The 26,873-nt window shown below is 35.5% G+C and overlaps 1 protein-coding gene across 8 annotated transcripts in view; it reads right to left on the reverse strand.

Moving 5' to 3' along the window:
• The window catches only part of CFTR (CF transmembrane conductance regulator), a 195,814-nt gene that overhangs the window by 112,860 nt on the left and 56,081 nt on the right, over window positions 1-26,873 (reverse strand). For all 8 annotated transcript variants that reach the window (XR_003431917.1, XM_027102096.1, XM_027102097.1 and 5 more), the window contains 4 exons: window positions 17,864-18,110; window positions 15,843-15,935; window positions 9,465-9,647; window positions 3,027-3,218 (listed from right to left, as the gene is read on the reverse strand). Coding sequence is in view for 7 of the 8 variants with exons in the window: in XM_027102096.1 (XP_026957897.1) it covers window positions 3,027-3,218; window positions 9,465-9,647; window positions 15,843-15,935; window positions 17,864-18,110 (715 nt within the window). In the remaining variant the exon portion in view is untranslated. The remainder of the gene's footprint in view (window positions 1-3,026; window positions 3,219-9,464; window positions 9,648-15,842; window positions 15,936-17,863; window positions 18,111-26,873) is intronic.

The following is a 26,873-nucleotide window of genomic DNA, read 5'->3' on the forward strand; positions in this document are numbered from 1 at the left end:
TTTCCTCTGTCCAGAATATATTTTCCATTTTTACTTATCCTTCAAGGTGTCTGTTTTTAGAGAAAGCCTCCCTGAGAAGCTCCCTCAACTGGACTTCTGTAGTGCCTGAGAGTACTTCTACCCCAACGCTTGCTACACTGTATTGAAATGGTCTCTTTGCATATGTTTTCTTTGAATAAAGGGATAATAAAGTTTTCATTTTGTACCCACCTTGCCTCCACCACAGTGAACGGTGTCTGGTAATCACAGAAGTCATGTTGTGGGGTCTGAAAGGGAGAGAGAAACTAGAAGCACCTCCCAACCCTGTGGCCATTTCTGGAGCATGGAACCAATATGCCTACACGCCAGACCTTCAGGATCGTATGCCAACTGTTTTCTCCCACAGAACACTCCAACTTTTGTCGATTGGGTCATGTAGACCAGCTATAGATGACCACTTTTATAATTTTCTCTTAAAACTGCTTTTGTCAGCATCAAAATTGATATTGATGATTTTTCATGGTTCTCTTCAATTACGCCAAACCCCACCTTGTTTCCCCAGTACTCACTAACAAGAACAGGCTCTCAGACACATTTATCTTACGTCATGCTCTCTAGCAGTATCCTCCACCTCCAAAGGAAATAGAAATGAGCTACTGTTTACTGAATGGCTAATTTGTACCAGATGTTGTGTTAGGCACCTTCTATTTATCTCATTTAATTTTCTCAACAATCCAGGGAACATCACTCATCAATCTTCACTTCTTCATATCAACCTAATCTTCTCTATTCCTATTGGCAGCTCTAATGTTCTTAATCAAAAAAAATTCCTCCAACGCCATAAGTTTCACTCTTGTCACCATTAGAATTCCACAGGGAATCATTCCATCAGAGGACATCAGCCTTGTGCCTCCTCTGGAGATTATTCCTTACATTAGCAGACTCAGCTTCATCCTTTTACTCCTATAGAAATGTCTCTTTTGTTCCTATTAGAGCAAGCATTACATTCTTTATTGATTTTTTTTCCCTACTGGCCCATGAACTTCCACAGTATATAGATCTTGCTCTATTCACATTTTCATAAAAGACAGCAAGTTTCAATAAATGTTTTCAAAATTAAGACTCCCTATTTTCTTATAGTTTAAAAGTTCATTTAGGCACAGAAAACCATATATTGTATGATTCTAATTATGTGAAATATCTAGATTAGGAATATTTTAAAGACAAAAGTTTGCTTAGGGCTGGGTGGACGAGTTAGGTATGAGAGAATGTAAATTGATTGCTAACCGGGATTTCTTTTAGAGGAGTTCAAAATGTGGTGATGGTTGTACTACCTTGAGGATATACTAAAAAAAAAAAAGAAAAAGTATTATACACTTTAAAAATAATTTTAAGGCTGGCCATGGAATCAGAAAAAAAAGGAATAATATGTTTTTATTCTTATCCTCTTTCCTTCATTATTTTAACAGTTTTATCAAGATATAATTCACATACCATACAACCTTTCATTAAAATACAGGTCACTTTACTATGCACTCTTTAGAAAATAGACCACATCTTATTCAACTTGGCATTCTCAGGACCTAGCACACTATTCAGAACATAGTAAATGTTCATTCTATGAATTAGGTACCTATACCTCTGAATTTACTACTACTGATATAACTATGCCATATTTGGGTTAAATATACTTCCATAGGTTTACTTGGGGGAATCAAGACACTATTTATAAAACCATTTCTATGGGAAGAGATATATTCAAAGCAAAAAATAAAACCTACCAGAAACCTGCCAACACCTTGCCACTAATAAACAAATAGAGCCCATGATTTATCTTGCAGGGCACTCACTATCAGTCCTACATCCTAGCCCCCTCCTAGACAAATATCTGTATTCTCTAGAAACATGCAGATGCTTTATAACAAATTTAATGAGTGTTCCAACCTCTAGGTTGTAAACACTATCCCTGGAAGAAGAGCTTTTGAGGAATGAAGAATATTTTCTTCAAGGTAAATCCAGTATTTTTCAGGATAGTTTTCATTTTTATTATGCTTTCAGAGTGTATGAAAAATAAGAGAATGGAGCTTTTAAAAACTACTGTTGAATGAGTCAGTATATACATAAAAAGCCATTTGTTCAAGGATGTAGCCCTCTTTTGTAAGGACTGCAGTTTCGATCTAATCCACAATTAGCCTTTTTTCTATTTTTCTTGCACTGCATTTTAAGCTTCATTTTATTCCACTGCAATTTTTTTCATAAAAGTTGATTTAAAGGAATCTACTAATGTCAAATGCCATTTACCAAGGATAGTGATTTTGAATCAAGATCACTATTCAGGCAATACTACTGATAAACCTCATAATGTGATATTTTCCCTGCTGATCAACCTCATAATGATATATTCCCTACCATTAACATCGATAATTATTGAACCCTTTATTATGCAATTTACGTATTGAATAGTACAAGATCCATGTACTGACTTCACTTGGAATGCTTTCTGTATTTCCAGATGATTAGCTCATTCCTCGATATTGTCACGAAGTGAGTCATCGTAATTTTGCCTCTGTTTCAGAGAATTAGTCACTAAAAGTTGTATGGTTACACGTTCAAGGCCAAAGGATGAGATATAATCACAATTTAATCGCTGATTCCCTACTGGTGGTCAATGTTTGTTTCATTAGGCTATGGTGTTATTAAAATAATTAAAATCCTCTTATGTAATTTTGAAGTACCTTTTAAAAAATATATGCTATATAAATGTCTATGGAGGACATCTGTCTCACTAATAAGTGTACAAAATTCTTACCATTCATAGAGTTTTTATTGTAACCAAACCAGACCACCATTTAAAAAATAAATTGTAATTTCTTTATGTTTCTGCAAGCTTCTTACAGCAGGGGTCATATATTTTATTAATTAATTTACTCACAGTTTACCCATTGTGGAAATGTGATTAATATATACAGATTGATTAAGCAAAAAGTTAAATATCTAGTTTGAAGGTTTCATATGCATAATCAGATATTTTTCACATAATTACTTACCTCTTCTAGTTGGCATGCTTTGATGACACTCCTATATCTATACTCATCATAGGAAACACCAAAGATGATGTTATCTTTAATGGTGCCAGGCATGATCCAGGAAAACTGAGAGCAGAATGAAATTCTTCCACTGTGCTTAATTTTACCCTCTGAAGGCTCCAGTTCTCCCATAATCATCATGAGAAGTGAAGTCTGGAAATAAACCCATTGTTATTACCTTAAATCACTTGATCAAATCACTCTCAGGATGCACGTGCCTCCAACTGTCATCCTAAGCAGAAGTAACTCTTCTAATTTTTAAAGATTCTATATTAATTTATTCAATTCAAAAAAGTTTAAGCACTTCCTGTTCTAGGTATACTGCTATGCACAAAAGATACGAACAGGAATAAAACAAAGAGGAATAAAAGAGACAATTACAATGGAGTGTGATAAATGCTACAATAGAGGCTCACAGAGATGGGGCACCTAATTCAGATTGTTGGGATGGGTTTGGAATAGGTCAGGGAAAGATTAGTAACAGCTGACATTTATTGACGGCTCATTCATTTTCTCATATGCCTTGTTCAATCTATCTAATGCTGTTGTACCTTTCTTGGAAACATGTTCAGAATCTGGGGGCTTCTTCCACCACTACCTGGATTAAGCTAATATCATCTCTTGCCAGAATAAATACAATAGCCTTCTAACTTACGTCTTTGCTCTGCCCTTGTCTTCCTATAATCTATTCTCAAAGTGGCCCTGTCAAAATGTAAGTCTGATCATGTTACTTTTCTACTGAAAACCCTCCAAAGGTTTCTAATGTCTTCAGAACAAAAGCCTAACTCCTCACAAGGCCCTTTGTAAGTCCCTCAGAGCCTTTTTACAAGGTCCCAAGTAATGGTGTGGCTCCCATTACTTCTCTGACAGCTCTACTCTCCATGGCTCACTGTGCCAACCCCACTGACCTCCTTGCTGTTGTGTGAACTAGACAGACACAGTCCCATTTCACAGGTTTGCTCCACCCCTTACCTGGAAGACTTCCCCAGAGAGCCACATGACCTAATCGCTCACCTCCTTCAATTTTTTGCTCAAATGTTACCTTTCAATGAGGCCTTCTCTATCTCCACTGCTTAAAATCACACCGCTATCACCAATCTTCCTTTCTGTTTTATCTTCATAGCATTTACTATCATATGACATACATACACACACACACACACACACACACACATATGTGTATCTCCCACTAGAATGTGAGCCTCTTGGGTTGAGGAAGAGGGTATGTTGTGGGTTTTGTTCACTACTATATCCTCAGGGCCTAGAATGGTACCTGGCACAAAGTACCTACTCAATATAATTGCTAAATGATATTGTATTTTACTCAATAATTTAATGATATGATACATTATATTAAATTAGAAGGGCTCAATAACTTTAAACAGTGAATTACTGGTACATAAATATAGAAACCAATGGAAGTGAATTAAAACTACACAAACAAATCCAAATGCATAAAAGAACTAGTGTTTGATAAAGATGTCATCTAAAATCAGTGGAGAAAAACAGACTATTCAGTATATGGTGCTGAACAACTGAACAGCCAACTGGAGGTCAAACAAAAGAACTGTAGCCATATATCACACCATATGCATGATGAACTCCAAACAGGCCAAAGAATAAGTATAAAAATAAGACCATAAAATACTTGAAGAAAACATTGAAGGATGCCTAAATTTAAAAAAAACAGAAAGAAAAATGGAGTAAGAAAACCTTTCTATGACTCAAAATCCAGAAGCTATAAAAGATAAATTAAATCACGTTAAAAAAAATCTTGTGCACAGAAAATGAAAGGAAAGAATGTCAAACTGAAGTAAATATTTGCAAGTTATATCACTCAAAGGAATAATTTCCCTCTTAAGTGATCTTAAAATCAAAAGGAAAAACACTAACATCTCATTAGAAAATTGTGCAAAGTATACAGATATTTTACCAAAAATTAAAATAGAAGTGGCCTTTAAACATATGACAAGATACTGTACTTTATTCATAATAAGTGCAAATTGAAAAAAACACTGACATACGACTTCACCCAATGAGACTGGAAATAATTAAAAAATTAGATGCCGTCTGCTGGGGATGCTGTGGGGTAATAAATCTGCAATCTTATATGGACTGTATGGCACGTGAATAAATCGATGCAACCTTCAGGAAGTTTGACAGATATACAAATGCTTTACCATTTCTAGGAAGCTACCTTGCAGAAATACTTGTAGGCGTGCTAAATGGCATATATGCAAGATTAGTCATAGCGTCATTCTTTGTGTTAGTTAAGCACTGGAAATAACCCAAATGTCAATCGATAGGTGACTCATTACATTACAGACCTCTAACCAAACAATAAAATACTATACAGCGATATATATAATATATATACATTCAAAAAATTAACAAGAGTAGCTGCCTGGGTTGGGAGAAATGGTGGAAAGTGGAAAATAAGCAGAGGAGAAACAGAAGTGAGAGGGAAATTTTTCAACTTTTTATACATTTTAATTTTCCAGAATTTTTAATTTTAATAAATAATAATATCACCTAAAATATATTAGGAAGAAAGGAGGGACAAGAGACAGACACCTCTGTGATATCTAGTTCAGTAAATTTTAAAATTCTTATTGTATAGGGAAAAAAATTCCAAAATTCCTTATTTCTACATAAAATTCTTCTATATAAAAATTAAAACTAGAAGTGTTATTTTCATATAGAACAGCTTTATAAATCCCAACAATGGAATGGATCTGATTATATATGGATTACATATCTATATATATAATATATAAATATATATATGTGTAGGCATATATTATATGTGTATATATACATATATATGTATACATATATATGCACACAATATACAGGTTAAATATAGGTTTGTATATATTAAATACAAAGGTTAAATATATATTTAACAATATTTATCTATATAAACTTATATAGATAAATATATAATATTTATCAATATAAACATTTATCAATATTTTGGTATTTTGAGAGATGTGAAGTTAAATGTAAACATCATTGAATATAATACATATATAAAATACCAAATATTAATAAAACTTGGCAGACTTTGTATTTTATTTAAAAAGTAAGCAAAAACAGAAGCCAACAGCCATTCCACACATCTGATGCTCAGTTATTAGCAGAGCAAGCTAAGAGTTCCAGAGCAAGGCCAGCCAGGGCAGAAGACAGAGACTATGTGCTGTCAGGGGTTGTCAGCAAGGCCACAGACCTGCTTCAGTTGTGTAGACAACAGAAGAACTAAAAATCCCCACACCCTGGGGGCGATACCATAAGCCAGCCTTTAGTTGGGGATACCCAGGAGTGTAGACTCTTACACCAGTACTGCTTAATTAAAATAATTCAAGGAAGTTTCATAAATGAAAGACATTGAATGTAGATTAGAACCCCCCCAAAATTCATTTTCCCAAAGACATTCAATTAAATAAATTTATATCAAGCACCTATTACATGCTAGGTACTATGATAGTCCTTGGAATATAAAAACAAAGAAGACATGGTTCCCCTACAGTCTAGACATTAATAACAAGGGAGAGTGATAAAATTAAACCTGACCTTACTGGGTTTTTTTAAGAGACTAGGACGTGTGTTTTATTCAAAAATTAAACAGTCCAATAAAAATTAGGTTTTAAAATCTGTAAACTCTTTGACTCTGCAATCCTAGTCTTAGAAACTGATCATTAGAAAATTGTGAAATGCACAAAGATACTGATCAATCGATTTACAAATAATAGAGAATGCCATCACAACATCATTTATACAAAAATAACTTGGCAATAATCTGAATATTCAACAAAAACATGTAATGCTATGCAGCCATTGCGAATGACTGTGTTCTGCAGATAAAGCTTTGTGATGTGTTTGATTTCTATCTGAGTGAAATTGGTTACAATACAGTATTAGAGAATAATCCTATTTTGGTTTTTATAAACACATATATATAGGAAAATGTCTAGAAGAAAAATATTTCAAAATATTTACCCGATTATCCCTAACAGCTGAAATTAGGAATAATGTGCATTTTTTCCCTGATATTTTTTGTTCTATCTGCATTTTCTTGCTTTTCTACAAAGTTTTAACAACAGTATAAACAACTACCATTTATTAAGCATGTATTTTGTTCCAAGTACTGCATCAAGGGCTTTCTATACATTTCCTTATCTAATCCTTATACCTGACCTTATTGTATTTTATATCACCGGATTTCCAGAGATATAAAATACAACCAAAATCTCAGAGATAGCTACTTGATCCATAATGTCCTTCTGGACACAAGTATACACATATATATGCTTTTATAAAATGCAGATCATAATGTACATATTATTTTATAACCTGTTGTCTTTCTTCACTTAAGAGTATCTTCAGAGTCATTTTTTAACATCCCTTAGCCTGACTGAATAACATGCCATTATATAACTACACCAAAATTTATCTAATCAATCCCCTATTGTTAGATATTTAGGGCTTCCCCCAATTTTGGGCTACTGAAACTATGTTGTGATGAATATATAAAATCTCTGCAAACATACTAGGATAAGTCATACAAATCGACAAGTTATTTGGTTATTTTTAAGGCTGTGGATATACAAATTACCAAATTGAGTGGTGCAGGAATTATCTTGAAATGTGAATATTTTCAATTATTCTATCTTATATTTTAGTTAGACCTTTTATCTAATAAGATTATAAAATGCTCCACTCCTATACTATGAAAGGACATCCTCCTAGACTGAGTTGCCAAGTTGTTTCTCAGAGGGGTTTAATTATTCCTAAGGAGTCACTGCCTCTATCTGACTCCATCTTCATGTCTACTTCCCGGAAGATGCAACTGTAACTCCAGCCAGCAATTATCTGCTCATCAGTTCTTAATAGAGTTGCCTGAAATTTAATTGCTGGTTAAGTCTTGTAATCTGTAATCCCAAAGCTATTTGTTTACACCTTTAAAGAAGTAATTTTAAACGCCTAAACAAAATTAATTTAAAAAGTTCTGTGAAATACTATTACTGTGTGCTCACAAGCAATCATTCTTGTTTAGATCATCTGTGACTTGGTTATTAGCAACTCCTCCTATGGTATCATTTTCTTTTAATAGTGATAATTGCTAGTAATATTATACAAGAAATAGAAGAAAAAAGTAGCACTTGAAGAAGAAACACATTTTTCTAAGAAGAAAATGCACAACTACAGCTACTTTATTGAAAGGCCTGTTTCTCATGTGGGAGAACGTACCTGGAGAGAGAAATAAGCAAACTGTATATCACTAGCACTATGAACACCAAATTCAATGATTAGAAATTTTCTATGGCATTTTGTTTCCCACGTCTCAGACTAAATTCTTCAAAATATGGTTCTTCCTAAATTAGACATTAATAAATAACTGTCTTTCAGGAGTATTTCTATTTTTATTTACATTTTTATCTTATAGCAGCACTGCTCCTTCCTTCCTCCCTCCCTTCCTCCCTCCCTTCTTCCCTCCCTCCCTTTCTTCCTTCCTTCATTTTCTTTCATCAAAGCTAAAATTATAATCAAATGGGATGAAGAACCTATTTTTAATAGACTTTCAAAGCAAATACCTATTATCCTTAGTAGCCCATTCCAAAGCCAGGAGGCCCTTTCTTATCCCTGATTTTATTCCTTCATGCCCTTTAAATTTATTTCCTAGATAAAGACAACAAGTGTTTATAATTATCTGAACAATAACTCAGGTCTTTGAAGATCACTATAAAGTCTTCTTCTGACAATAAACTTTGACCCTTTAGCTTTCTAACCTATTAATTTTTGTCAGATGTATCTCCAAATATCCATGGTTTATAATTAGTTGGGGTGGGGGCAGGTGTTGAGGCTGACCAGCACTGAATAAATTAACATTCCTATGTATTGCCTTCAAAAAACTGTCCCAACTCAATAATTTTTCCTCATAATAAATCATAAGCAAGTCCGAGTCCATTCTCCAAAATTCTAATGTCAACAAAATGGGACCTTTTACATGCAGTTACTGAAGTAAAATCTAAGCCATGATTTTCCTGGACCAGCTCTGAGAAAATGTCTGTGCCACGGACTGGTAAAAATGGATGCTTTATTTGTTCAATAAAGTTATTGAATGCTCATCCTGTATGTGCATGACGCTGTGCTGAGCAGTGTCCAAAATATAAAGATATAAAAGAAAACGTCACTGAAAATAATAGGAAGAAATAAAAGGCTAGAGGATGCTATCAGTGGAATAATTTATATTATAAGGAATTCTATATCCAAGTATTCTCCTAATACCAATGTAAGAATTTCTCCAAAACACCTTATTACATTACAGACAAACTAGAAAAAGAAAGGAGAAAATCATGTCAAGTTAAGATCTTCATAATGAGGTACAAATGAGACTACCTTGCCTGCTCCAGTAGATCCAGCGACGGCCAACAACTGTCCTCTTTCTATATTGAAACTGATATCTTTCAGGACAGGAGCACCGAGAAGTGAGAAGTTACTGAAGAAGAGGCTGTTATCACCATTGGAAATTTTTCTATTGTTATTATTTTGTTTTGCTTTCTCAAATAATTTCCCAAATCCCTGTAAAAAAACAAACAAACATGTTTTTCAGATATTTTCAATAGCTATTTGCATTATGTATGATTAGTTTGAAAAGCACATGGCACATGACCCATACTTTACAGCACACAATTGATAGCACATGATTTCTAGAGCACATAATCCAAAACATCTGAAAATTATAATAATAATTTCAATTTCTCAGATTCTTGCTCACAGCCAAATTTAATTAAAGATATCTATCTACATATATAAAGGTATCTATCTATATATATGTGTGCGTGTGATGTAAATATATACACACACATAAATATATATCCTCTCCTATAGGCTGGGTACATAAACATAATTATTTAATCTTCAGTAGAATAACAATATATGAGGTAGATTTTATAATCCTCTTTCAAAGCTGTAGACTGTGACTCAAAGAAGTTAAGCAACTAAAGTCACGTAAGTAGTAGGCCTGAGTAGAATTACAACCCAGATCTTCTGCTCTATCATGCTGGTAGTACTTTCCTCTGAGAAGCTCAAAGCATTTCTTTAATTAGCTATTATTAAGTGTAAATATGATGATACTGCCATATGATTTGAATGAATTCCATTTTTGTAAAAGTAGCTGGGAGAAAGAATTCTCTTTTGAAAGTGCCCTGCTTCTCTACTGCCCCATGGAAAGCTTTAGGGTAGTGGACTTCAAACCAAAGTAAACAGCACTACAGATTATCAGGAGGAAGGTAGTGCACACAGTTTTAACGGAATGTATTCCCACATCCTCAACATGCAAAAGTACTCCTTCCTAAAGTTAGTCTGCCTGAGAATTTGCCTGCTGTTTGTCATTTCTCTTTCCCACTTCCTGCTCACAATTGTCCTTCCCTCACTTTACACAGAAGAGGCAGCCTTCTCACTAGCCCTAAGTTTAGTTACATTGCATTTTCTGGAGTGTAAAAAGCTCAATAATACAAACAAGGGGACCGTAAGAGAATGATTTTCTCCTGAAAGGTGATCCCATAAAAGCAAAGCCAGAAATACTGAAGGAGGTAACATCTTATTTCACCCAAGTTTCAAACTGATGGCGACCTATGTGTCTTATCATCTCAGAATCAGATTTCAGAAATGAATTGAGAAATAAGATATTTTAATTAACTTATTATTTATTTAATTTTAATGAGTTAATAATTTAATACAAATTATTATCTGTATTTTAAAGTCAAGTCACACTTTCCTGACATAAAGCAAGTCACATTTAGCTGATTGGCTTGACAATGAGACCTGACTTCATAAATTCATTTATTTCCCATGAAATTGCACTGAAACTGCAGCTCCCAAGTTTTGAAAAAAATTATTTAACATATGAAAACAATAGACAACAGAAAAGAATTACATTCTTTGCCACCACTTAAACCTATGTTGAAAAATTAGTTTTTAAGTTGAAAAGTCAACTTAAAATGTATCAGATATACATAGTTTTTCAGAACTATTTTAGGGCATACATAAGCAATTAAGCTTAAAGACCACTGCTTGAATTCTTATGATATGGATGGCTAACATCCCTTTCAGTTAACAGATAACTAAAAGCAAAGCTTTTAAGAAGTAGGCAATGAAAAGTCTTTAAATGAGACAAAGGCATCTGTTATTCCTTTATTCATTTATTTAACTAATAGACATTTCTTGAGCATCACCTCTGTATTAAAGACTACTTCAGGGACTTCCCTGGTGGTCCAGCAGTTAACACTCCATGCTCCCAATGCAGGGGACCTGGGTTCGATCCCTGGTCAGGGAATTAGATCCCGCTTGCTGCAACTAAGAGTCCGCATGCTGCAACTAAAGATCCCCGAAGATCCCACGTGCCGCAACGAAGACCCAGCACAACCAAATAAACAAATAAATATTTTTTAAAAAGACCACTTCAAAAATCCCACATAGGAGAATAACATATGGATAGATATTAATACTGCAATGTGTTTAGTGCTACAACTGAAAATTCACACCAAGTCCTATAGGAGCGCATTAGAGAAAGCAACTGACTCAGTCTGGAATTTGACCAAGTAAATGACACAGTACTAGGCTATGAAGGATGTAAGTGGTTATTTCACAAGAGCAAGAAATAGTCTAGGTGTTCCAGGAAGAAGGATCTGCATGCACATTTTAGGCTTAAAAGAACAAAATACATCTCAGGAATGGTGAGTGGCTAGGTGAGATGTATATGGTAAGATGACAAAGGGTATCCTTGGTAAGGTGGGCAGTGCAGGCTATTAAGGGGCTCATGTGCCATGCTTAGAAATAGGACTTTTATCCAATAAACGCTTGGACCAATGGAAGGTTGTTTTTACTAATAACTTTAATTTCTGAGTACAGAAGTAAAACACTTATTTCAGGAAATTTGGTAAACAGAGGAAAGCAGCAAGAAGAAAAAAATAATCACCTGTAATCCTACCACTGAAAAGAAACCATGTTTAACATTTTAATGATACCCCTCCACTCCTTCACATATATATATATATAAAATCATATATATGATATTTTACAACATTAAGGAAAAATTATACATAAGGTTTGTGACCTGCTTTTTCTGACTTACAATAAATCATAAATATTTTCACATACCATTAAACATTCTTTCAAATATAATTTTAAGTTGCAGGATAGTATCCAAGAGCATGGATAAAGTATAAATAGTTCTCTATTTTTGACATTACATGGTTTTCTTTTTAACTTAATAATTCTGTGATGCATGGACTTTGCTATAAATCTTGGAGCAAATCTCTTTTTTTTTTTTTATAAGTATAAATTCCCAAACGTGGGATTTCCAGGGCAAAAGGTATAGCAAAAATTCTAAGTCTTTTAAAAAAAAAAAAATTCTAAGTCTTTTGAAAAGTAGTTCCAAATTTTCCTCCATTAAGGTATGAGAGTGCTAGATTTGAGGAACCATTATCAACACTGTTGCTTTCTGGTTTGGGATTTATTTTGTTTTGTTTTCTGTTTTTTCTGTTTTATAGGTGAAAATGGAATCTCACTATTGATCTTATTTTTATTTGATACCTAGTAAAGTTGAACATGTTCCACGTTTACAAGTCCCCTGTGGTTGTCAGAGGAAGGATTATGATATCCTTTGTCTTTACTTCAGTCTCTGTCTCATCTTCTCAACTAGCTGGGTAATAAATCATGACATTCTGAATTTCAGTCTCCTGAGTTGTTGAGGGTTTTAAATGAGATAATATATATGAAAGTATTTTGTATACAGTAAAGCATTAGTCCATTTCTTTTAATTAGAGGCAGAGAAACTTAGGCTGACCTTTTGGCTCTCTCCTAACCAGTTGTAGAACCTTGTTCTAGTTACTTAAAATCCCTAAAGCTCAGCTTCCTAATACATAAATAGAAATTGTACCTATTCAGTTTGTGTGGTGTGAGGGAAGAGTCATATATAACTCATCAGGGGCTTGCCTCTTGAATAACTGGGTGAACGGTGACATCATCAAATGGGTGGAGAAGACAATGGAAGGAGCAGATTTATGAAGCTTGGGGAGTGATAAATGTGAGTGCTTGAGGAGCTTGCAGGGAATTTGGAAATAATGTATGAAGTTCAGGAAAGAAACTGGGGCTAAAGATTTGCCTTTGAGAGTCATCAGCACATTGATGTCAGGTGAGCCTGAGTCACCCAGAGAGCATGAAATGCCAGAAGGAAGCCTAGGTGCAGACACAGTGGCCCATCAGCATTGAAGAGGCAGGCAGGGAAGACTTAGAAGTCATAGTTGGAATATAAGATGACATGGAAAGAGTGGTTCACTAAAGCTAAGTTAAATAAGTATTTTTAAAAGAAAAGTTTTAATGTATTGGTAAGGGCAGAATCCAGATTGCAGCAGGGAAAAGTCATAAAAGATGATGAAGTAAGAACAGCTTTGATGGCAAAAGGAAGCAGAATGATAAAGCTTGGAGGATGAGGCTGGGTGGGCAAAAGTCAGAGAAGAAATTTTTTTAACTTGAAAATATTTAAATGTGAAAAGGAGTCAGTTGAAAAAAAGATGTTAAAACTTGTAGAGAGAGACTAATTGCTGGCCCCATGTCCTGAGAAGACGAAGCAAGATGATAACAGTTTAGTCAAAGGCAGGAGGAAGCATACATCTTTCACTTAGATAAGAAAGAGAAGAAAAAAATAATCCCAAGGGCAAAGAAAGAAGTTATAAGTATGCATACATGATGCTGCATATCTTATAGCATCTATATATTTTCTCTATATCTTACAGAAGTCAAGGCCATCTGCTGGGGGTGAGCAGAACCTAGGAGAGATTGGGAGTTTCAAGAAAGTGGTAAAAATCTGGAAAAGCTTTTAGAGAAATGGTAAAGAAAATTAACTAAATACAAATGAAAAGATTTCCCAAGAAAGTTTATAGGCCCATTTGAAGTTGAAACAATAACTGTATAAAACTTATAACTGACTAGAGTATATGATTTTCCCAGATAGCACCTCCTTCGTCAAAGATATCAAGTGAATGTTTTGTAGCAAAAGATTCAGTGAAAGGAAAAGGGAATTGAGGGTGCTGCTGGGAGAAGAACTGAAGTGACTGGTGTTGTCATTGGTGAAGGTTAAACCAGGAGTAGTCCAAAAGGGAGAACTAAGGAGCCTAGAAATCTTCATGAAATTGGAAGGCAGTAAAGGTAGGATGAAGAGACTGAGAGAGCTAAGGTTAGGAAATTCTGAACTAAGAAAGAGATTCCAGAGTGTGACATTTCCAAAGTGGAGTAAGTCTAGGTGCTCACCAAGCTCGGCATGTGACCATGAAAGGAAGCTTCTGAACTAACTGTAAAACGTAAGTTCTGAGGACAGTACTGGAAGGATTTCTCATATAGGTGCTGAAGTTTCAGACATGATGGCAGAGATTTAACAAGCACCACTATCCCGGGTAAATATCATCAAGGGGTATCCAGAATTTGACAGCTGACAGAATCTGGAGGATGAGGATACAGCCAGATGGAAGGTTCACTGAAAGAGTTGTAGTCTGTGACATTTGGGTCCAAAACCTGACTTCAGCCCTTGCCTGTTCTGTGAGCTGAGCCAGGTTCTGTAACCTTCCTAAGCCTCCATTCCCTTATCAGCAAAATGGAAACATTAAGATTTCATCATAGGAATGTTATGAGAAATAAGACAAAACATATAAAGTGCTTATCTAGTACCTGGCAGATTGTAAGGGCTCAAGCATGCTACCTATTTTATTAGATGAAAGCAGAGTGAAATGGAGATCAGAAAAACAATTGTCTGTAAGTACTGTCAAGCTTCTTATTTTTCTTCCTGCCTAGAAAGGCATTTGAAATTCCTAAAATCAAAGAAGTAAAATCAACCTGATCCACACACCTCTCCACAATTTTTCTGGGCAGATAAAGAATTATTCTCTTACCTATGTCTAAAAAAATGAAGTATGGTAAAGCCCTTGAGGTCAAGTTACTTACGTAAATAAAACCAATTTAAGATATTGTGAAATATGTAGAAGTGGGACATTGGTTTCATAACTCCTATGTTTACTCAACATAAAAAAATGATAAGGAAAGAGGAACTCAACAGGTATTCTCAATAATCAAATATTACTTCTTTAGAAGCTGAAAAATCATTGATAATATTTTTTCTGACCATGAGAAATATTTACTACAGAATTTTTAGTAGTGAATTAAAATAAGTAAAAATAGTAGAAAACAATACATTGGTCTATTTCTCATACATCTTTATGGTGACTGGTGTATGTAAATTGCATTGGATTGGAACTTGAGATCAGAGAGGGTAGCATTTAGTGAGGAACTATCATGTGCATGGTACTATGCTGAATACTTTCCATAAGTTATCTCAGTCAATCCTCACAACAAACTTGCAAGGTATATATTAATATTCCCATTTTATAGATGAAGAACAGGAGGCTCCACAAAGTTCAGTAACTTGGTCTAGATTACACAGATAGTAAATGGCAGAACCAGGATTCAAACCCTGTTCTATCTGGCTCCAAAACCTATAAGCTTTGTATTACTTCCTAATTTGTTATGTGAAGCAAATTACATCACTTAGAGAAAAATAACGAGGCTTGCCTATCGTATTTAATATTCCTGGGCCTCTACCTCTTAATCTATAAAATAAGTTCTATCATCATGTTAACTTTATTGCCCATTCGGATGAAAACCAGAACCACAAACAAGCAAAGCTTAAATATTTAGAACAAACAAAAACAAAAAATATCTGACCTCCTCCCAGAAGGCTGTTACATTCTCCATCACTACTTCTGTAGTTGTTAAGTTATATTCCAGTGTCTTATATTCTTGCTTTTGTAAGAAATCCTGTTTGCAAAAGAGAGCAAAAACGTATTGCAGAACCAGGATACCATTAATACATTATTACATCTATTTTACACTCTAATAGTGATGCATTCTGTACTTGGATTTTATGAATTACATTAGAAATTGTTTCTTAATAAAATAATTTTATAAGTGTTCTAAAGTTAATTTGCCAAGTACTAGAATTAATCATTTTGAAATGTAATATTTTATAAAACTGTTTTTATACATTAGATTTTTAACATACCACGGATTCATCCTTGTACTCTTACATGTTAACCTTAGTGATGAATTTATAAAGCACACCTGAATTACCCACCAATTGCCTCCACTCAACATTAAGAGAGAGAAAACTATCATCTTCATCTTTATAGCACCCTCCTTATTAGAGGCATCATTAGCATCACTTCTCTGGGTTAAGTAAAGGTGTGAAGATCTGATATAACTGATTTTAGGGCATCAAACCTTGATTCTAAAAGAAGGGCTCTATTAGCGACTCAGAATCACAGTGCTCCTAGAGATGGTGGGAGCATGAGGAAGAATTAGGTTTATGCATCCTGAAGTCTTCTTCATAGCAGGTCTTGTCCTTGCTAACTTTTTCCCTTCTCGCCTCTTCAATTCACTCACTATCTCTATTTCGGTTTCCCTCTTTTTCTCCCAGTTTTGTTTTTAAGATCTGTTTCTCTGTCTGTATTCCTGTTTAGTGAATCTGTTTCCCTGATGCATTCTCTTCGGGTCTCTATGTCTGTTTCTCTCTTCTCTTTCTCTGTCTCCCCACCACCTCTCACATGGCTGTGATGGACTAACAGAAGAAATAAGACTAGTCCAAGAGCTGCCATGGTTCTGAGCTACATTCACCAATTTGTCTAAATGGCAGATCTCAAACTCACATATTTTCAAGATGATAAAACTAAGGAAGGTGGCTAAGTAGAGACTGTGATGAACTGGAGAGGGCAGACCCTCTCTGAGTGGGGAGCTGCCACAGCTTGTGAGGGAAGAGGACCCAGTTTACGGTATACTTCAAATTTTCAAAAGAGGCTGAAGACATGATTTGTTGTATATGTGACAGCACACAATTTTTAAATGCTGCCAACTAATTCAAATGCATTGTTTTAGGTTGTTTTGTTTTGTTTTGTTTTTGAATGTAAAGGTCAAATAAAACAGGTCAAGGGCCAAAATTAAGTCCATGGGCCACCATTTGCAAACTCTGGCCTAGGCTAAATAATGGCAGAACTACCTGAAAGTGGCTCACCCTTCACCCTCATTTTTAACATTTATGTCACAATGATTTAGTTTCTGGGTTAAATATTTAAATGGATATCAAACAAGTATAATAAAACATTTTGAACTGTATATTAATTATAAAAATTAAAACCACACCCAAGGTTATGGTGCTGATTCTGTCAGCTTTGCATTAATTGAGTCTCATTACCTGAGGACTTTAGAACCTCTCTTCAAAATTACCAGCTACATCACCTTGCTGATATTTTAAGGTAATTAATGTGTCACAAAATGCCACTGTCATCCATCATGCAGTCCAGAAAAACACTTGGAAAAGTTTAAGGCGAACATTCCTAGTGTTAGCTGGAAAAACTTATAACTTCCGGATGAATCTGCCACCATCGTTTTGCACATTTGCCAAGTTCATTAGAACTGCTCTACCGATTGATTACTTGAATAAAAATCTCCAGAATACAGAAACAATAATTTCTTCAATTTCTCTGACTTAAGAGAATTTCACAGGCCTTCATTTTATTTCACTAGGCTTTCATTACAAGGGCTCATTAGAGCACATACAGACATCAAGAGAGGAAATACTGTGCATCAAACTGGCCCAAGGCCAAGAATACCTCTCCAGAGAGTTTGCTCATGAGAAAAGTTCTAAACTGTTCTAAATTCATTGTGTGCGATGCCCCATTTTGGTACATTACCTGTATTTTGTTTATTGCTCCAAGAGAATCATACCAAGTTTGTACAGCCCAGGGGAACTGCCGAGTGACTGCCATGCGCAGAACGATGCAGAATGAGATGGTTGTGAATATTTTTCGAAGGCCGATTCCATTAAGCAGTGCATAAGGAAACACAGATAAAAACACTACAAAGAACCCTGAGAAGAAGAAGGCTGAGCTATTGAGGTATCTCACATAGGCTGCCTTCCGGGTCAGTTTCAGTTCTGTTCTACAAAAAAATAAATAAGATTTGGGATGCTTATTTACTTTTCAAATATCAGGCATCTTGGAATTAAAAATCTGAACATAGACTCTCAAATCTTTCTCTCTGTGTTCTGATCCTTGTTCTACCCTGCATGAGCTGTGTGACCTTGTGCAAGTTATATAACCTCTCTGGGCCTCAGTTACCTTATCTGAAAGGGAGATGGATCATAATGAATGTATCAGTGTCTTGCATATAATACCTATAAATATTATTTTAAAATTACAATAATCTTAATAATTATTACTATAATTATTATATTATTTTTATATCTTTATTCACTTCTTTATTAATTTTTAAGATTAATGACACTGATAATTTTTTCTTGGTTGGTTGGTTGGTTGGTGTTTTAAGTAATTAAGTGTGGATATGAGAATAATGACTTATAAAGGAAAAAGACAATTCTGGGATTCCCTAATGGATTGTTAACATTTTAGAAGTTCTAGCTTGACTTTGGGGAACCTTGAAAATAACATATAAGCCATAGAGGAGTGGTTCTCAAGCCTTAGCATGAGTAAAAATCACCTGAGAAACCTGTTAAAATGCAGAGTTTCAGGTCCACCACTCAGAGAAACTGACTGAGTCTGCAGTAGGCCTCCAGAATCTGCAAATGGGGCCTCCCTGATGGCGCAGTAGTTAAGAATCCACCTGCCAATGCAGGGGACACGGGTTCAAACCCTGATCTGGGAAGATCCCACATGCCGTGGGGCAACTAAGCCTGTGCACCACAACTACTGAGCCTGTGCTCTAGAGCCCGCAAGCCACAACTACTGAGCCCATGTGCCACAACTACTGAAGCCCATGTGCCTAGAGCCCATGCTCAACAAAAGAAGCCACCGCAATGAGAAGCCTGCGCACTGCAAGAGAGTAGTAGCCCCTGCTCGCCACAACCAGAGAAAAGCCCACACTCAGCAACAAAGGTCCGACACAGCCAAAAGTAAATAAATAAATAAATAAATAATTTTTAAAAAAGAACCCAAGTGATTCTGTTACAGGTAATTTTTGAAAAATTATAAGTGAGTAGATGCTGCATCCTCCCTGTCTCTCTCCTTTCAGTATAATTATTTGCAATCATACTTCTGATCCTTTAGTCTGAACTACAAATGTGAACAATTTTTTTAACACACGCAGAAGAGGTTTAAATGCACCAATAAGCAGAAAACAGGGAGTGCAGAGGCTGGTGAGAAGAGAAGACAATGCTGCCTTCAACCTCCGTCCTACTCTTCCAGGACCATCAAAACTAGAGTCACTTGTGATCCTCCTATTCAGCTCTTGCAAGGGAAAGAGCAAAGATAAAACAGACAAGTAGAGAGTGCTGGTGGGAAGTAGCAATAGCTGCGCCCGGCATTTAGTTCCACATGCTTGTACAACTCAGAAAAGTTCTCATTCTCAAGTTGTAGAATTCAGAGGAAATCTTTTTTTTTTTTTAAGTCTGAAAAAAATGTAATCCGGAGCCCTCTGATGAAGAAAACGAAGTTCAATGTTCCCAATCTACATTGTGACTCCCAAACTAATGCGGTCTAGCCTACCTATCTTAATTATTTGGTATTGAAGGCAGATTATGATTTGGGAATCTCACTGGGGTGTGACTCTCAGCTCTCCTGGTTATAGCTGTGCCATCTTAAGCAAGTTTCTCTTTCCTCTGATCCTATAGAATCCACATCTACAGCAGAGAAACATATCTCCCCTGTGGAGTTGCTGCCAAGATAAATGACAGCACAGCACAGGGCCTTGCACTTAGAATCTACATGTGTGTTGCTAATCTACAACAGAAAGAAGAACACTATTGGCTAGGCTTATATGTTTCTAATGCTAGAAAATACTGTTTAAAAAAATGTTAATAAATTTGTCAAAATTGTCGTGTATTATAAACAGTTGAGGAAAATGAAAGAAGTGGTACTATAAGAATAATGGAATCAGAAACATCTACAAGAGAAGGAGTACTTCCCAAAACTTCTGCTACCAGTGTCCTTGTCCTCACGGTGAGACACAGCCACCCCCCACCTCTGCAGGAGACCCGACAACACTAGCAGAAACTGAAACTCAGCAAGCAATCTGCTGCTGACAATCAAATCAATTTTGTGATATTTAAAACTTTTACTGAGAGGGCAGACAGCAGAAGAAAGAAGAACTACAATCCTGCAGCCTGTGGAACAAAAACTACATTCATAGAAAGATACAAAACATGAAAAGGCAGAGGGCTATGTACCAGATGAAGAAACAAGGTAAAACTGCAGAAAAAAAACTAAATGAAGTGGAGACAGGCAACCTTCCAGAAAAAGAATTCAGAATAATGATAGTGAAGATGATCCAGGGCCTCGAAAAAAGAATGGAGGCAAAGATCGAGAAGATGCAAGAAATGTTTCACAAGGACCTAGAAGAATTAAAGAACAAACAAACAGAGATGAACAATATAATAACTGAAATGAAAACTACACTAGAAGGAATCAATAGCAGAATAAATGAGGCAGAAGAACGGATAAGTGACCTGGAAGACAGAATGGTGAAATTCACTGCTGTGGAACAGAATAAAGAAAAAAGAATGAAAAGAAATGAAGACAGCCTAAGAGACCTCTGGGACAACATTAAACACAACACATTCGCATTATAGGGCTCTGAGAAGGAGAAGAGAGAGAGAAAGGACCAGAGAAAATATTTGAAGAGATTATAGTCGAAAAATTCCCTAACATGGGAAAGGAAATAGCCACCCAAGTCCAGAAAGCACAGAGAGTCCCATACAGTATAAACCCAAAGAGAAACATACTGAGACACATAGTAATCAAACTGGCAAAAATTAAAGACAAAGAAAAATTATTGAAAGCAGCAAGGGAAAAATGACAAATAACATAGAAGGGAACTCCCATAAGGTTAACAGCTGATTTCTCAGCAGAAACTCTACAAGCCAGAAGGGACTGGCATGATATACTTTAAGTGACGAAAGGGAAGAACGTACAGCGAAGATTACTCTACCCAGCAAGGATCTCATTCAGATTCAATGGAGACATCAAAAGCTTTACAGACAAGCAAAATCTAAGAAAATTCAGCACAACCAGCTCTACAACAAATGCTAAAGGACTTCTCTAAGTGGGAAACACAGGAGAAGAAAACGACCTACCAAAAAAAAATCAAAACAATTAAGAAAATGGTCATAGGAACATACATATCGATAACTACCTTAAACGTGAATGGATTAAATGCTCCAACCAAAAGACACAGGCTCACTGAATGGATACAAAAACAAGACTCATATATATGCTGTCTACAAGAGACCCACTTCAGACCTAGGGACACATACAGACTGACAGTGAGGGGATGGAAAAAGATATACCATGCAAATGGAAATCAAAAGAAAGCTGCAGTAGCAACCCTCATATCAGATAACATAGACTTTAAAATAAAGAATGTTACAAGAGACAAGGAAGGACACTACAAAATGATCAAGGGATCACGCCAAGAAGAAGATATAACAATTGTAAATATTTATGCACCCAACATAGGAGCAACTCAATACATAACGCAACTACTAACAGCTATAAAAGAGGAAGTCAACAATAACACAATAATAATGGGGGACTTTAATACCTCACTTACACCAATGGACAGATCATCCAATAAGGAAACAGAAGCTTTAAATGACACAATAGACCAGATAGATGTAATTGATATTTATAGGACATTCCATCCAAAAACAGCAGATTACACTTTCTTCTCAGGTGCACATGGAACATTCTCCAGGATAGATCACATCCTGGGTCACAAATCAAGCCTCAGTAAATTTAAGAAAATTGAAATCATATCAAGCATCTTTTCTGACCAGAACACTATGAGATTAGAAACGAATGACAGGGGAAAAAAATGAAAAAAACATAAACACATAGAGGCTAAACAACACATTACTAAATAAGCAAGAGATGACTGAAGAAATCAAAGAGGAAATCAGAAAATACCTAGAGACAAAGGACAATGAAAACACAACCATCCAAAACCTATGGGATGCAGCAAAAGCAGTTCTAAGAGGGAAGTTTATAGCTATACAAGCCTACCTCAAGAAACAAGAAAAATCTCAAATAAACAATCTACCCTTACACCTAAAGGAACTAGAGAAAGAAGAACAAACAAAACCCAAGATTAGCAGAAGGAAGGAAATCATAAAAATAAGAGCAGAAATAAATGAAATAGAAACAAAGAAAACAACAGCAAAGATCAGTAAAACTAAAAGCTGGTTCTTTGAGAAGATAAACAAAATTGATAAAACATTAGCCAGACTCATCAAGAAAAAGAGGGAGAGGACTCAAATCGAAAAAATTAGAAATGAAAAGGAGAAGTTACAACGGACACCACAGATATACAAAGCATCCTAAGAGACTACTACAAGCAACTCTATGCCAATAAAATGGACAACCTGGAAGAAATGGACAAATTCTTAGAAAGGTATAACTTTCCAAGACTGAACCAGAAAGAAATAGAAAATATGAACAGACCAATCACAACTAATGAAATTGAAACTGTGACTAAAAATCTTCCAACAAAAGTCCAGGACCGGAGGCCTTCACAGGTGAATTGTATCAAACATTTAGAAAAGAGCTAACACCTATCCTTCTGAAACCCTTCCAAAAAATTATGGAGGAAGGAACACTCCCAAACTCATTCTCTGAGGCCACCATCACCCTGATTCCAAAACCAGACAAAGATACTACAAGAAAAGAAAATTACAGACCAATATCACTGATGAATATAGATGGAAAAATCCTCAACAAAGTACTAGCAAACAGAATCCAACAACACATTAAAAGGATCATACACCATGATCAAGCGGGATTTTTCCCAGGGATGCAAGGATTCTTCAATATACGCAAATCAATCAATGTGGTACACCATATTAACAAATTGAAGAATAAAAACCATATGATCATCTCAATAGATGCAGAAAAAGCTTTTGACAAAATTCAACACCAATTTATGATAATTCTCCAGGAAATGGGCATAGACGGAAACTACCTCATCATAATAAGGCCATATATGACAAACCCACAGCAAATATCATTCTCAATGGTGAAAAACTGAAAGCATTTCCTCTAAGATCAGGAACAAGACAAGGTTGTCCACTCTCACCACTATTATTCAACATAGTTTTGGAAGTCCTAGCCACAGCAATCAGAGAATAAAAAGAAATAAAAGGAATCCAAATTGGAAAAGAAGAAGTAAAACTGTCACTCTTTGCAGATGACATGATATTATACATAGAGAATCCTAAAGATGCCACCAGAAAACTACTAGAGCTAAACAATGAATTTGGTAAAGATGCAGGATACAAAATTAATGCACAGAAATCTCTTGCATTCCTATACATTAATGATGAAAAACCTGAAAGAGAAATTAAGAAAACAATCCCATTTACCATTGCAACAAAAAGAATAAAATACCTAGGAATAAAGCTACCTAGGGAGACAAAAGACCTGTATGCAGAAAACTATAAGACACTGATGAAAGAAATTAAAGATGATACCAACAGATGGGGAGATATACCATGTTATTGGGTTGGAAGAATCAACATTGTGAAAATGACTATACTACCCAAAGCAATCTACAGATTAAATGCAATCCCTATCAAATTACCAACGGCACTTTTTACAGAACTAGAACAAAAACTCTTAAAATTTGTATGGAGACACAAAAGACCCCGAATAGCCAAAGCAGTCTTGAGGGGAAAAAAAGGAGCTGGAGGAATCAGACTCCCTGACTTCAGACTATACTATAAAGCTACAGTAATCAAGACAATATGGTACTGGCACAAAAACAGAAACATAGATCAATGGAACAGGATAGAAAGCCCAGAGATAAACCCACACACCTATGGTCAACTAATATATGACAAAGGAGGCAAGGATATATAATGGAGAAAAGACAGTCTCTTCAATAAGTAGTGCTGGGAAATTGGACAGCTACATGTAAAAGAATGAAATTAGAACACTCTCTAACACCATACACAAAAATAAACTCAAAATGGAATTGAGACCTAAATGTAAGACGGAACACTATAAAACTCTTAGAGGAAAACATAGGAAGAACACTCTTTGGCATAAATCACAGCAAGATCTTTTTTGATCCACCTCCTAGGGTAATGGAAATAAAAACAAAAATAAATAAATGGGACCTAATGAAACTTAGATGCTTTTGCACAGCAAAGGAAACCATAAACAAGACGAAAAGACAACCCTCAGAATGGGAGAATATATTTGCAAACAAATCAACGGACAAAGGATTAATCTCCAAAATATATAAACAGCTCATGCAGCTCAATATTAACAAACAACCCAATCCAGAAATGGGCAGAAGACCTAGATAGACATTTCTCCAAAGAAGACATACAGATGACCAAGAAGCACATGAAAAACTGCTCACCATCACTAATCATTAGAGAAATGCAAATCAAAACCACAATGAGGTATCACCTCACACCAGTAAGAATGGGCATCATCAGAATATCTACAAACAACAAATGCTGGAGAGGGTGTGGAGAAAAAGGAACCCTCTTGCTCTGTTGGTGGGAATGTAAATTGATACAGCCACTATGGAGAACAGTATGCCAGTTCCTTAAAAATCTAAAAATAGAATTACCATATGATCCAGCTATCCCACTACTGGGCATATACTCAGAGAAAGCCATCATTCAAAAAGACACATGCACCCCAATGTTCATTGCAGCACTATTTACAATAGCCAGGTCATGGAAGCAACCTAAATGCCCATCGACACACGAATGGATAAAGAAGAAGTGGTACATATATACAATGGAATATTACTCAGCAATAAAAAGGAACGAAATTGGGTCATTTGTTGAGACGTGGATGGATCTAGATATTGTCATACAGGGTGAAGTAAGTCAGAAAGAGAAAAACAAATATCGTATATGAACGCATATATGTGGAATGTAGAAAAATGGTACAGATGAACCGGTTTGCAGGGCAAAAGTTGAGGCACAGATGTAGAAAACAAACGTACGGACATCAAGGGGGAAGCCATGGGGGTGGAGGTGGGTGTGGGAGTGTGATTAATTGGGAGATTTGGATTGACATGTATACACTGATGTGTATAAAATGGATGACTAATAAGAACCTGCTGTATAAAAAAATAAATAAAATAAAATTTAAAAATTAAAAAAAAAGGGAATGAGAGCATGTCCTTCTACTCTGCCATCTTGAGTCAATCTCCCTATGACTTTAGTCTTGTTAATTAGAATACATCATTAGAATGCTTAATTGTATACCCTGATATGGACATTTACAAATAAAAATAAATAATTGCTCCTGAGTGAAATAAAAGACTTGGAGTTTCTTAAAAAAAAAAAAAGAACATATATAAGAATCACCTAGAAAGCAGTACTCACCATAATAAAATCACTAACACTATATGAGTCATAAAAATATTTTATCTTATAAAAAAAAATTGAAAGTGACTTTATTACCAGAGAGCAATAAAGAAGTAGATTTTCAGGGAGTGTTACACAGCCTTTTGCCCAGTGCAGCAGTGGCCCAGGCTGAGGTCAACCCTTTGCAGCGCATCCTGCCAATCTCTTCCAGAACATTCTATTTGCTCTTTTGAGTAGAAGCAATTCTTGCTTTCCCATATTTACGTCAGCACTTTGCAGCCTTTTCAGGTAACAATTTCAAGCCAGATTAAGGAACCGGATTATACAAGTTAAAACCAAACATTTGCTATTAGAATTGGTTGAACAAAAATACAGAATAGGAAGGATGGATTTCATCTTTTGAGGAAGAGGGGAAAAGAAACCCAAAGTCAAGAAAAGTCAGCACCTAGAATGATCTGACCAGGAGTTTACCCTGAAGCTTGAGAAAACCAAATTCTCTGATAATCTCCTCATCATTCTGGTTATGCCTGTGCCTATAGGCATTTAAGAGTGACCCAGGGGCAAGTGTGATGGAAAACTCACTTGTTAATGAGAAAAACCTTCAACCAACTAAACAAGATCTTTAAGGATGTTTCTGGAAAGAAAATATAATTTCTTTCCTGGATTTGTCTTGAAAGGCATAATAAAAACAGGTGACCAATTATGTTTGGGCAATAAATATGCTTTTACTCTTTCTATTTACACCGCAAAGGACTTAACATTTCAGCATTTCTTTTGTTGTTCCAATCACACACCTGCAGCTCAGTTACCACTGTCTACTGGAATCAGCAGCCTGATATCCTGAATAACCCATATTCACAGCATCCAAAATGCGACTCTTCCCTTTAGTACCTTTTTTCCCCAAGAAATTCTCATGAGCTAATTCATCTTGAAATTATTTGCCCTTTAACAGAAGATCTATGCCCACTGAATCTCAGAGAGCCTTTTTTTTGGATTGCAATTTGTAGAACATGGAACTTGACTGAAGAAAAATGGTCACAGCTATAGATATGCCCTAGTTTATATTTTGTCCAAAATTTTCTCAGTGACAGTATCTCTCAGTCTGTGCTGTACTTTTTTCCTGGCTATAATCTTTACTAATCAGTGAAAGAAAGGTTATCTTAGGTAAAACAAGACCAGATATGTAGACGGTTGCCAAGTACTGATTCTACTTCAGGTGGCGGCTTTCATTACTTGAACTGATTTCTCAAGTGGAGGGTTTATAGAAACACAATGTATAGATATTACCCTGTATTACTCTTAAGTTAAGGAAGAACAAACATATTTTAAACAAACAGAAGGGTTTGTTTTTTGTTTGTTTT

This window comes from Aethalodelphis obliquidens, unplaced genomic scaffold (genome assembly GCF_003676395.1).
Source record: "Aethalodelphis obliquidens isolate GAN/ISIS:26980383/991018 unplaced genomic scaffold, ASM367639v1 scaffold5, whole genome shotgun sequence".
Classification (NCBI taxonomy): Eukaryota; Metazoa; Chordata; class Mammalia; order Artiodactyla; family Delphinidae; genus Aethalodelphis; species Aethalodelphis obliquidens.